The 14,328-nt window shown below is 35.6% G+C and overlaps 1 protein-coding gene across 1 annotated transcript in view; it reads left to right on the top strand.

The window, feature by feature from the left end:
- RABGAP1 (RAB GTPase activating protein 1) overlaps positions 1-14,328 on the top strand; it is a 186,399-nt gene that overhangs the window by 16,242 nt on the left and 155,829 nt on the right. The window contains exons 2-3 of the mRNA XM_044664252.1: positions 8,613-8,841; positions 13,192-13,396. Of these exons, the coding sequence (XP_044520187.1) occupies positions 8,613-8,841; positions 13,192-13,396 (434 nt within the window). The remainder of the gene's footprint in view (positions 1-8,612; positions 8,842-13,191; positions 13,397-14,328) is intronic.

Below are 14,328 nucleotides of genomic sequence, written 5' to 3'. Positions count from 1 at the left end.
AAAGAAAGGGTAGATTAAGGGAGAGATTATTCCTAAGCAAAACATAACAAGGAATGTACAACAATATTTATTACAACTTTTTGGGTAGCAAATAATTTGAAAGTGAAGAGGAAGCCATCATTTGAGGAACAACTAAAATTATGGTATATAAATGTGTTGGGATGCTATTGTGCTGTAAAAATGATGAAAGAATGGTTTTTGAGAAACATGGGGTGATTTATGTGAACTGATACAAAGAGAAATAAGCAGAACTAGAACAATTTATTTAAAAACAACAAAAAAATCAAACTTTAAAAGACTTAGGAACTCTTAGCATAATAACTAGCCATATAAAAATAGGTCTTGATCAATGATACATGTAAAACCCAGTTGAATTACTCACTGGCTATCGGAGGGGGAAGAGAAGAAGGGAAGGAAGAATATAAATTATGCAACCATGGAAAAATATTCTAAATTAAATAAATTTAAAAAATAATAACTAGCCATAATCCTAGAGCAATGATGTCAAAATTTTTAGACCAGTGGTTCCCAAACTTTTTTGGCCTACCACCGCCTTTCCAGAAAAAATATTACTTAGCGCCCCTGGAAATTAATTTTTTTTAATTTTAATAGCAATTAATAGGGAAGATAAATGCATCTGTAGCCATCACCGCTCCCCTGGATCGTTGCAGCACCCACTGGGGGCAGTGGCGCCCACTTTAGGAATCACTGTTTTAGACAGAGTACTATTCCCCATCCCCCGTAGAGACCAAATGCCATGCCTTGCCCCCCCCACCTCACCTGCTGCCACCCCCCTTTACCCCAGATGGGGGATGAAGAAGGAAGCACTCCCGTTGTGCTTCTGGGTGATGAGAGGTGTGTATAGAGAGGGGGAGGAGATTGGTCCCAGCATTGTGCTCTGCCCTGCACCTCTCCAGTTATATTCCACACCGTGAGCTATGCTCCCTTCAAACTGAGCTCTTCTCCAACCCCACCACAGGAATCATCTTTGCCACAGACACAACAGGCTGAGGTCTGCACTGCATCCTCATGTAGCATGTGAGCCACCTCCCACCCACCCACCTGAGCATCTTACTCCACACAGTGGAGGGAGGAAGTGCTCCCATTGGCTGCTGGCCAGAGGGGTGGGTGAAGTAAAAAAATGTTGTCAGGTAGTGGAGAGGGGGAAAGGAGCAGCTCCATCTGAGTACCACTGCTTTCCTAGTAATGAATTCTTGGGGAGGGGGTAGCGGCATGCATACCCACAGAGAGAGCTCTGAATGCCATCTTTGGCACTCATGCCATTGGTTCACCATCACTGTCCTAGATAGAACTATCAATGAAACCTACTGCCAATTTCCTTATACAGAGGTGAGTGTAAAATGAATTGATGTGTGTGTATATATACATTTATGTCTCTGTACTTTTTAACCTCTATATACATATGGATATGTGAAAATATACTTGTGTATATATACATATATGTCCTTGAAAATCTGTGTTGCCTAACAGGAATTTTATTTTTCTTCTTTTTTTGGGGGGAGGGTGGTATTTAAGATATAGAGAAGGTAAATTCTTGCTGATTGAAACAGTTGGGGTTTGTTTTTTTTTTAAAGTACCAGGCAAAAAAATGGATATGGAAGATGAAAAAGAATGAAAATGATACCTAGATTTTGAGCCTGGGTAACTAGAGGATGGAAGTGCTTTCAGTGATGATAAGAAAATTAGAAAGAGGGGAGAGTTGGGGGTGAGGAGCAGGGGGGAATAATGAGTTTATTTTTTAACATGTTGAGTGAAGTATCTATGGGACGGACATCCAATTCAAGCGGTTTGATAGATAGTTGGAGATATGAGACTAATAAGTAAATCTGAGAAACATCAGCATAGAGATCATAATTGAATCCATGGCAGCTGATTAGATGAAATAATATAGAGGGAAAAGAGATATGGTTACAGGACTGAACACTGGAAAAGTCCCAAGATTAATGGACATGACCTCAATGAAGATCTAGCTAAGGAGACTGAGAAGTCAGACAGGTAGGAGGAGAACAGAAGATAGTAGTGTCATGAAAATCTAGAGAGGAGAGAGTATCAAGACAAGGATGATCATCAGTGTCAAAGACTGGGAAAAGTTAAGAATGAGTATTAAGAAGAGGCCATTAGATCAAGTGTTTAAGGAATCATTGGTAACATTATAAAAACACTTTCAGTTACACAGCTATTACATGTCTAAGGTAGAATTTGAAGAGGGTAGAATCTTACCTACCTTCAGAACTAGTGCTCTATCTCCTATACCACAGAAGCAGTCACTATATTGGATGTTTAGTCTTATAGAATCCTCCCCACCTCCATGGCAAAAGGCATCTATAAAATATATTTTTTAAAGTGACATTTTAAAAAAAATGCAACAACATGAACAATGTTGATGTAGGCATTTCTCAAACAGATATTATCTCAAATGTCCTCCCTTGATGTAGAAAAAGCACCGGTCTAGGAATCAAAAAGTCTGCTTTCAGGACAAACTCTGCTACTATCTGTGTAAACGATCAAATTACTGCCTCAGTTTCTTCCTCTATAAGATGACTACGTTTAACTAGATAATCTCCTGGTTCCTTTTCAACTCTTAACACTGTAGGAATCTAACATTAAAAAAATCTCCTTATTTAGCATCCTTTCCTGTTGAATTTGTTATTATTATTAATAGTCATAATGATAATAAATATAGGTATCTAAGTATCAGCTCTTTTGTGGGGTTTGTAAAATTTAGACTAGCATTCAGCAGTTGTAGATTCTTGGTTCAGTTTTGCTGCCAATAATTATACTTTGCATTTCTACAAAGTATTTTCCTCACCAACTCTGTGACATACGTAGTATCAGGGTTCCTATCATCCTGTTTTGTAAGTAAAGAAACTAAAGCTCAGAAAAGAAAAAGCAAGCATGCCTCAGATATCACACAGCTAAATGTAGCCACACCAGAACTCATATCTAAGTTTTCTGCCACATGAACTATTTCTTGCATTCTAATAGGAAAGACAACATATATAAGATTATGATCACATAAAGGAATTTTAGAGTTTATGAACAAGAAAGTAGAACACTTGTGGATGTTACAAGGTCACGGATGTGACTGACCATCTCTGTGTCTAGTTGAGGTGGAAGAGAGGAGTAAGTCATGGAAATTGAGTAGATGGGGAACTGGGAAATTAGAGTATTTGAAAAGATCATTATGTATTTTGAATTCATTTAGTATGAAAGCAGGAGCTGGGAAAAAGAGAAAGACTAGGAGACAGGCACTGAACTCACTGAGGAAGGAAGGAGAATGTCCCAGGAGCCTATAACAGCCATCAGGATCTAAATTGATCAATTAATTTGGTTAGCGTGAACCTCTGAAAAACAGAGGTAGTTTAGTAAAGGTAGGCAAGGGAGGGTCTGGAAGGGACAGTAAAGAACAAATAGTATTCCAACTCCTTCACCAATACCAAAGAGTTGATGATAAAAGATTAAAAGTAGCCTCTACTAGAAAGAGTCTTGAGTCAGTATCATTGAGAGGGGAGCCATGTTTAATTTAAACAAGGCCTTAGAGATGGAAAGAATTAGAAAGAGGGTTAAAAGCTCCTTAATTATGGAACAAGAATTCCAGAGGACATAATAGGGTTGGCAAATCTAAAGTGGAACATTTTTGGGAAGGGAGACAATTGAGTAATATAGGCATGAGGATACATCAAGTTGAGGATGAGGAATAGAATACTACATTTTGTTGTAATTAAAGTTCAAAATGGCAGTGCTTGGTGTGTGTTTATGGATGTATAAACCCTTCACTCCAAAGCTTCCCTCTAGTCACTTGTAGTCCATAGAGTGATCTCTAAGGTCCCTTCTTGTTCTGACATTCCATGAATTTTTTGTAACTCACTGTCAATTTAATTTTTTTTTACACTGAAAACAGACCTTTAGTTGTTTTTTTCAAGCTTTTCTCATTTTTAGAATTGTTAGCACAATTTTTGTTGTTTATTAAATAGCCTTTCTGGATTTGTCAGAACATCTTTGTATTTTGAAGGTTCAGGATAACTTCTAAGTTGCTTCTTCTACTTTAGTTAAAGACATATCTTTTGCATAATGCAATATAATAAAAATTATAGGATGGATATTGGATTTATTTCATTTGTGTGGGAAGCTTGTGGTGAATAACTTACTTGGTCAGTGCAGGTTGACACTTCCTTTGCAATTTATAATCTTAGAGAGTTGCTAGGACCACTTATGTATCAGAGACAGGATTTAAAACCCACATATTCTTGGGTCCAGATTCTTTACTCACTATATCATGGAGCCTGTCATATAAGAAACAAAAGATATCTAAATTGGATCTTCAGTTGCTTCCTTTTTTTTTAACCCTTACCTTCCATCTTAGAATCAATACTGTATATTGGTTCCAAGACAGAAGAGTGGTAAGGGCTAGGCAGTGGGGGTTAAGTGACTGCCCAGGGTCACACAGCTAGGAAGTGTTTGAGGCCAGATTTGAACCTAGGACCTCCTGTCTATTTCTAGGCCTGGTTCTCAATCCACTGAGCCATCCAGCTGCCCCAGTTGTTTCTTTTAAGAACTATTTTTCATATCTTTTATTTTCAGATCACCTATCTATATTTCCCTATATAGCTAAACCTGTACCCAGACTTCCCCCACTACTCCTCCCTTCTTGCTATATATATATATATATATATATATATATATATATATATATATATATAATATGTATATAATAAAGACATTATTTCTATGTCTATACTCATCTATCTATATTCCAAACTGTTTTCCTGAATGATTGAACCAGTTCATATCACTTCTCCCAGTACATTAGAGTATGTTTCCCTACACACCCCTCCAACATTGTTTCCTTCTTTTGTCATCTCTCCCACTTTGCTGGAAATAGGCTTGAAGTTTAGGGCTCTTTTGATTATATTTTTCTTATTACAATTTGACCCATTCTTTCATATGGTTAGTAGTTTGTGATTTTTCTTTTGAGAACCATATGTTACTATTTTTGACACATCTTTTGGAGAGTGGCTTTGGTTATATATTTCCTTTAGTTGCCTATATAGCTTGGTGGTGGTGTTGATGTTCATCCTTCATTTTTGAAGAGGACTAGAGGCATCATAGGGTGATGTTTTGACTTGCATGTGAGTTGGATTTAAGTGAGCTGAGTTGTACAAAGTCAACGTTTCCTGAGTCATCAAAGACCAGTATCAAGATAAAAGTCAAGATGACTAGCATTGGCTTGGGATACAGTGGATTACCTTGTCATCTTCTAGAATTATTTCATATAACAAGTAAAAGGAACATTCTTGCTTTATTGTTGTATTTATTGGGAAAGCTTCTTTGTTTCCCCATTGCACATATTGTTAAATTTACATTTTAGAACCTCACTTGCTTTTATTTCTCAATGTTTATTTTAAGTTTCCTGTACCACCTCAGTGACTCATGAAGTTAAAGGGTATTGTTAGGGCTCATATTCTAAAAATCATAATGAAAATTTGTGTTTGATAACTTGTGGTTAATTTGTTGTGACTGACTTCATTTGTTAATGTGATTCTGAGCAAGTGGCATAGTGTAGTGAAAAGACCACTTAATTTTGAGCTAGAAAAGCTCGATTTGAATCTTGCTCCCATGATGAATCTTGACTTTGTCTCTTATTACCTGTGAGGGCTTGGATAAGTGACTTCTGGATCTCAGATTCTTCATCCATAAAATGATGATATATGAAGTCTCTCTTTGTTTTAAAAATCCTAACAGATTGTAGTCATTTTCTTAAGTTTCTTTTTGTAAAAAATGTATCTTAGTATGTAGTTACTCTTTCCAGAAATGAATTGACAGTCACAATAATAACTAGTTTCTATAGATCTTTATAGTTACAAAGTACTTTTCTCCTAGAAGCCTTGTGAAATAGATTAACTCAAAGAAGGGAAGTGACTTCTCTAGGACTATAGAGCTAGCAAATGTCAGAGCAGGGATTCAAACTTGTCGGTCTTTTGACCTCAGGCTCAGCATTTTTGTAACAAAAATCTTGCTACCAAATTTATGGCAATAGTGGATTAAAGTTACTTTGACTCATGTTCTTTATGGTCTGTTGCTATTGGTTTTTTAAAAAAAACTGTTCTCTCTAAAGCTGCATCTATTGGAAAAAAGAGATTTCAAATGCAAAAATCAAGTCTCTTTGCTTCATATTGTGATGAATTTTACATGTTAGACATAGACAATCAGCAAATCAACTGGAATTTCTAGGCCTTTTATGAGTCAATTTTTTAATCCAAAGATAGCTGAATATTGTTTTTTCCCCTGTGAGAGGGATAGGGAAGATTAGTTGTTTATTTTAAAGGAATCTTATATAGTCTTCCTGCCTGTATTCTCTCCTACTTCCATTCCATCCTTCATGCTTTTCCTGATAGAACATAAGTTCTTTAAGCTCTTGGGCTTATATCAATTTTTACTTTGTATTCCTAGCACAATGTCTTACAAATAGGAGGTACTAAATAAATTTTTGGTAAATTAAATAATATTTCTTATACAGAGAATATCATACTATGGCTAATCCAGATGTAGTGATTAGGGAATTGCTTAAGGCAGTGATGGGCAAACTAAGGCCTGGATCTGGCCCACGGGGAATAGTTTTCCCATCACTACTCTAGGAAGATCACCTTCCTAGTTAAATGAATGATGAACTGGAGTGAGGATAGAACTGAGGTAGAAAGACCAACCATCAGGCTATTGCAGCAACTTCAAGGTGAAAAAGGCCTCTCCCTGGCAGGGGGTTGGGGATGGGGGAAGAGGGTGGCATCAGAGCAGAGAAGGGGACATATATACATACAAGAGATGTTCAAAAACAGTCATGTTCGCCTTTTTCCTTGCTTCATAAATCTACCTTCCTACCCTTCTCTCATCCATCTCCTCTCAGTCCACCACTGTCCAGTATCCCTGAACTATCCTGCAAACTCCTGTAAGATTAGTTCTTCTAAAGTATAACTTTGATCTTGCCGTTCCTTTTGCTTTTTTTAATAGTTATAATATGTTTTAGTTATATAATCACAGAGTTCAAATATAGGCTTCATTCTTTATTAGTTTTGTTACATTGGGCACAAATAAAATTAATAAAACTATGATAAGAGAAGTTACATGACAGAAAAATCTTTGTTCCAAGTATGTCTGATGCGAATCTGACATACAAACTATATAGGCATCGAAAAGATATGTATGACAAAAGTCATTCTCCAAAAAATAGGAATAAATAGTTCTTAAAAGAACTATTGCAAACTTTTAACCAGCAGCCATAAGATTTTGTTATGCCTACCTAGTGACATTTTTGCATTTCACCTAATATTATACTTTTTGTGGAACTTTCCCATTTTACTGTAAGTTGCATAAGGATGGAGATGAAGGCTTATTCTTATTTTTCTCCCCTACTATATCCAGCATAGTGCCATGCCCATAGTGTTTGTTCCATTAATACTTGTTTTATTAAAAAGGATGCCCTCCAAATCTGTCTTTGTTTTTTGTTGTATTTTTTTTCTTTCAACATTGCCTTTTTTCTAAGTTGTTTAAGAACATGAATCTAAGCTTGTTTGTTATTATTACAGGCCAGTCTCACTTTGCTCTTGTACTTTTTGGCTTTGATCATGATCACTTAATGGATGGAAATAAGGCAAGAAAAGAAATGTATTCATTCTGCATTGAATAGGGCTTTTTACTACTTTTAGTCTGAATGTGTCAAAGCTAGAGGTACCTGTTCATATCACAGCAGGTTTCCTCAAAAATACTAGATGATATTTATTTGATGTAGATATGATAAAATATAAAGTATATTTGCTGATCCAGTAGAAGACTTTTTTAAAGTTACAATCATAAATATTTTATAGTTATTTTCCATAGTATTAAAGGACACCAGTAGTGTCTCATTAGTATAGGCACTTTGATCTATTTGGCATATAAAAATAAGAAAATGTCAGTGGGTGCTAGTTTAGTAAACTCTAGGAATATTGAATCAAACAGCCTTAGTAGGCTGTCATATATTCATTCATTTATTTTAGTACCTCAAAAATACATAATTTAAGGGGCAGGTGGGTAGCTCAGTGGATAGAGAGCCAGGCCTAGAGATGAGATGTCCTGGGTTCAAATCTGGCCTCAGAAACTCTTCCTACCTAGCTGTGTGATCCTGGGCAAGTCACTTAATTCTAGTTGCCTATCCCTTATCCCTCTTCTGCCTCGGAACTAATACATAGTATCAATTCTAAGACAGAAGGTAAGGATTTTTTTTTTTTTAAGAAATGACTTGTCAACAGAAGAATTGGCCAACAGGTCAACACTTTTCTCCCTCCCATAAATTTTGGTGGGGAGACAATTGCAACCAATGAAACATTCGATGAAATAACAAATTTTCAAATGAAGTATTGAAGGAGAAATGTATGATTTGAGAATGCAGCTACAATTCCACTTGCTGCATCTTGAGTTGTTCTTTTTTTTTTTTCAACAAGCAATGGAAGATATCTTAGTATTATAAGAAAGGCTACTGATTTATTTGAAGCATAGACTCTTTTTTAATTATTGCTGTTCTTCTGCCCTTGCTGATTGCATGTGTTTATGACCCTTAGATTGTAGGGAATGGAAGTGAACAGCAGCTGCAGAAAGAACTAGAGGATGTACTGATGGACCCACCAATGGAAGATGGTGACAAGGAACATATGGAAAGAACACAAATTGACGGAGAAGGAGACGGACCCCTTGTGAATGAACTTTCCACTTCGTCTACTATTAACCCAGTGTCCTTAGCAGGACTCCAGAAACCAGAGATGAGCCTGCCAGTGAAACCTGGACAAGGAGGTTAGGAATGTTCCATTGCCTGAGATTCTGTTCTATTATGAAAGAACTTGAAGTCTTCTAATCCAATCCATATAAGGAAACTGAGACCCAAAGAGTTGAAATTAATTGCCCAAGATCACAGAGAGTTAGCAACAAGAACCAGAACTTAGGTTCTGAGATTAGAGTTGATGCTCTTTTCATATTTATATCCATTCTGTATCCTGTTCTTTTCAGAACAGATACAAATACAGTTCCTCCTTTCTAGGAACTTTTATTCTAAGGTGTTGGTGGATATAAAAGCACCATCTAAATTTCCTTTTGAATGTATTTCTTATCGAGTCAGTTCAACAAATAAGCCTTTATTAAATGCTTCCTCTTTATAAAGCACAGTGCTAGGTATTAAAACATATGATATCAATAACAAAAAGTTTATGCCCCTAAGGAATTTAAATTCCTAGGGGATACAAAATGTAAATTGATAAATATATATGATATAATTTATTGAGGGTTAAAGTGCCAACAACCAGGTAGATCAGGAATGGTTTCTATTAAGAAGTGACACATGAGTTGATTCTTTAAGGAAGTAGAGGTGAGAATAGAACAGATTCCAGGTGTGAGGGAGACCTAGTAAGAAGGCAAAGAAGCAGGAAATGGAATGTGTAATTTGATGAATAGCAAATAGACCATATTGGCTAGAACATATAGGAGAGTAATACAAATAAGTCCAGGAAGTTAAGTTGAAGCCAGATTGTAAAGAAAACATGAATTTGTATTATATCCTAAAAGAAAGAGGAAATCACTGAATGACATGATCTGACCTGTGGTTTAGATGATTATATTTTGGCAGATGTGTGAAACAGTAGTTACCTGATCTCTTCTAATATCTTTTATCTTTTCTAAGTAATTCAACATATCCATGATTTTCTCTGTGTGGACATTGCCTCTAGCAATATAAATTAAACCCCTTCCTTAACTTAGAAGATGTTTTCAAGAGTTGCTATGACTAAAATAAATTCATTACCAGTGGCCAGCCTTCCTATAGCAAGTGTTCAAGAGCAAGAGGAATATGAAAAGAAGGTTAGAGGATTAGAGAGAGAAAACTAATATTTATCAGTGTGTGTTATCTGCATTATTCTCCTACTATCAAATCCATTCCACAAGCACTTTTCATGGGTTTTTTGTTGTCTTCTTATCCTCATTTTCATTGACAATTGTAGACATTTAGTAAATGCTTGTTGAATTTGGTTGCATTCTTGAAGCCTTATTCAAATTAAATTTCCACAGAGCCTTCCCTGATTTCATCCAATAGTTGTTTTCCTCATTAGACCTAAAATAACACTTCATTTTATAACTGTGTTCATGTCTTATCTAAACTCCTTGGCCTTCCTAAGTACCATGCTTTTCACACAGGCACTTAAAACCTCTCATTTTTATTTATAAAGGGGTATGGAAGATATGAAGATAATTAAAATAAAATTGTTTTGACTCAAATAGAGAAGTCAAAAGGAATCATCTCTGTGGAGGGGAAGATAGTAGTTAATAGCAGAAGTAAGAAAAGTGATTTTTGCTGTGATATATTTAAAGAAAATAGAATAGTTATAAAAAGGTTCTATGGTGGTTCAGGTTCAAGATAACTAAGGCCTTAATAAAGAATTTAACTATTGAAAATTTATTTTATTTTTTATTTTATTTTTTTGAACCCTTAACTTCTATGTGTTGGCTCTTAGGTGGAAGAGTGGTAAGGGTGGGCAATGGGGGTCAAGTGACTTGCCTGGGGTCACACAGCTGGGAAGTGTCTGAGGCTGGCTTTGAACCTAGGACTTTCTGTCTCTAGGCCTGACTCTCAATCCACTGAGCTACCCAGCTGCCCCCATTGATATCTTTAGGCAGGAAAAGAATGTGAAAAGCTTCATGCAAGAGGGAAAGCACACATCTGATTCACAGGACAAGGGTTTTATGTATTTGTATGCATTGTAGTAGTCTGCAGTTTTTGATGATGAAACGTTATTTATTCAACAATAATCTGGTTCCTACAGTTAGTCAACAAGCATTTTATCGTATCTACCATATACCAGACACTGGAGCTACAGAAACAGAAATGAAATAGTTTCTGCCTTCAAATAGCTTACATTTTATCAGGAAAGATGTGTGTGTATATACAAAATAAATATAGTAATGAAAAGTAATTTGCTAGAGGAAGGAGAACAATTGTACCTTGAGGAATAAGAAAAGACTTCATGTATAAGATGGTACTTAAGCTGAGCTTTGACAGTTGGAATTTTGAGAAGTGAATGTCAGGAGGGAATAGATTCATAAATGTGAGACAGTCTGTGCAGAGGCACAGGATTTTTTTTTTTGTGAGTAATAGGAAATAGGTCAATTTGAATTGACTATAGATTACATGAAAAGAAGTAATATGTAAGGTATCCCAAAAGTCTTAGTGCAGTTTTAGGATTTAAGATATAATAAGATTAGAAAGATAGGTAGAATCAACTTTGGCTTTGAAAACTAAAAAAGAATAACATATATTTGACCATTGGAATTTGCTAAGTTGAGAAGAGATTTTAAGACCTCTGCTTTAACAAAGTTACTTTGGCAAATATGTAGAAGAACAGATTTGAGAGGAGACAGCTGTGAGATAGGGAGAATAATTTGGGGCTGCTGAAGTAAAGTAATCCCACCCAGAGGTGATTAAGGCCTGAACAAAGGTAGTATCTGTATGAGTAGAGAAAAGGGGACAAATACAAAAGAGGCCAAGTCCGTAGGGAGAATCATCAAGATTTGGCAGCTGTTTGGACATATGGAGAAAGGGAGAGGGAACTAAAAGGATGGTCAAAATGGAGGGTAGGTTTGAGGGAAAAGATGAATTCTGTTTTAACATATTGGTGTTTGAAGTGCCTGTGGGATATACAGTTCAGAACATCTCAGAGGCAGTTGATGTGGGTTTAGAGTTCAGGAAGTAGATTAGAGTTGGATATATAGATCTTTCAGTCATCAATCAACAAGCATTTATTAAGCACCTGCTCTGTGCCAGGCACTGTATTATTCCCTGGAAAAACAAAGACAGCAGTGAAATAGTCCCTTCTTACAAATTTTTTTTTCTGAGGGAGAAAGTATGCATGCGTGCATACATGTATATACCCACACATACATACAATACATATTCCATACTGAATAGATCTAAAGGTAATTTCTTGAAGATAGCAGTGGCCATAGGGAGGCTCAGAAAAGTTGTCTTGTAGAACATGGTGTTTAAGCTAAGTTTGAAAGAAATGAAAGATTCTGTGAAATAGAAGCCAGGAAGGAGGAAGGGAAAGAATGCATTCTAGGTATAAAGAAGAGTCAGTGTCAAAGCACAAAGACAGAGTATAGAATGTTATGTGTGAGAAAAGAGAAAGAATGCCAGCTTGGCTGGATCACAGAGGATGGAAAGATGATTCCTGTATACCGTGATTGGCAAAATTTAGGTTAGGCCCAAGTTGTAAAATCTTTAAAAGCCACAAGTCACAGATATATTAATTAAACCCATTATAGTTAATGTGTTCATTAAAAGAAAGTGTATAGAAAAAACAGAGAAAAGGGCCCAAGAGAGAGCCACAGCATTGAGTAGGCACAATGTGGATAATGATTCAACAAAGGATTCTGAGATGGAATGGTCAGACATACAGGAAGAAATCTAAGAGAGCACTGCGATAAAAACCAAAATGGAAAAAAAAAAAGTCCGAGAAGAAAAGAGGTGAACAGTGTGAAATACTATGGAAAGATCTAAAATGGTGAGAACTGATGGGAAAAAAAATCATCAAATTTGACATACTATGACAGAGTCATTGGTTATGTAAGAGATGAGTTTCATTTGAGTGAGAGTCCCAAGCTTTCTTACAAAGGTATGAAGAGTGAATGAAGTGAGAGAAAAGTGAGAGGCAAGAAGAATAGGCAGATTTTCTAAGAGTTTGTCAATAAAAGGGAGGAAAAATACAGGTCCCTGTGTAAAGTGCTGGGGGAACATAGATTATTTAGATAAGATTCAAGATCCTTGACCTCAGGGAGCTTAAATGAATCTACATTTAATCTGATTAAAAACAAGAAGAGAATCTTATGAATATTATCCATATCCCATGCTTCACATTTTAGAATAAGAGTACAAGTGATAAGCAGTTTCAAAAAATCAGTTAATATTAAATATTAATAATTCATGCCAAAGTGGCATATTGGCTTCCATTGGTCTTGTTTTGTAAGATTGGGCTACATGTTCTCCTTGACACTTAACAGTTTAAAAACCTATACTTTGCTTATAGATTTTTTTGCACCAAATATATTCTGACCAACAAAGTGAGAAAATTGTCCATTCACGATTTCCCTTCTTTTGTTCAGATTCTGAAGAGTCCAGTCCTTTTACACCAGTGGCAGATGAGGACAGTGTGGTCTTTAGCAAACTTACTTACTTGGGCTGTGCATCAGTGAATGCTCCCAGAAGTGAAGTAGAGGCCCTAAGGATGATGTCTATCTTACGAGGCCAGTGCCAGATCTCTCTTGATGTGACACTTTCAGTGCCAAATGTGTCTGAAGGAACTGTAAGGTATGATATTCTTCCGAATCTTATTTTCCCCTAATTCTCTAAGAAAAATTCTCTTCTTCTGTGTTACAGTGCCTTCTTCATATAGATGAAGTATAAGTATTTCATTGTTAATAATTCACATTTATATGATGCTTTAATATTTATAAAACATAGTTTATTTACAAGTACCCTGTAAGATATTACTATTAGTCATTACTAAATATCAATCATGATTAATCAAATATTTATACATACTAAACATGCTTAATTCCTTTTTTATAGTTAAAGGTTTTTTTTTCTTCTTCTTGTAATTGAATTAGCCAATGGCTTTTGTGTTTTGTTAAGGAGTTTTTCCTGTTTTTGTGTCTAATTGGAAGAGTATTAATTTGTTATTTAATCTAGTTTTTTGAGTTGCGTGCACAATGCATTTTTTGATCTGCTCTTTTTCTCTTTTGTTAATGAAAGCATTTAAAGATATAAATTTTCTTTTGACCCCTGCTTTCTCTGCATCCCACAAATTTTGGTATGTTGTTTTATTGGCATTATTATCTAATGAAATCATTCATTGTTCTTATGATTTGTTCTTTTACCCACACATAGGAATAGATCATTTAGTTTCCAATTAATTTTTAATCTATGCTTCAAAAGCCCTTTATTTTATGTAATTTTTATTGTATCTTAGTACTAAAAAGATGCATTTCATATTTCTTCTTTTCTGCCTTTGTTTGTGAAGCTTTTATGCTCTGATATATCATCAGTTTTTGAGAAGGTGTCCTGTAGAGCTGAGAAAATAGGCATATTTCTTTCTATTCCTATTCATTATTCAGCAGAGGTATAGCATATCTAATTTTCTCAAATTCTGTTCATCTCCTTAACTTCTCTTGTTTATTTTGTGGATAGATCAGAAGTCTTAGAAGGGTAGGCTAAGGTCCCTTGCTTTAACAGTTTTACTA

This window comes from Gracilinanus agilis, chromosome 2, assembly GCF_016433145.1.
Source record: "Gracilinanus agilis isolate LMUSP501 chromosome 2, AgileGrace, whole genome shotgun sequence".
Taxonomy (NCBI): Eukaryota; Metazoa; Chordata; class Mammalia; order Didelphimorphia; family Didelphidae; genus Gracilinanus; species Gracilinanus agilis.
The sequence above is the reverse complement of the archived record's forward strand: the minus strand, read 5'-3'. Positions and strand labels throughout refer to the sequence as shown.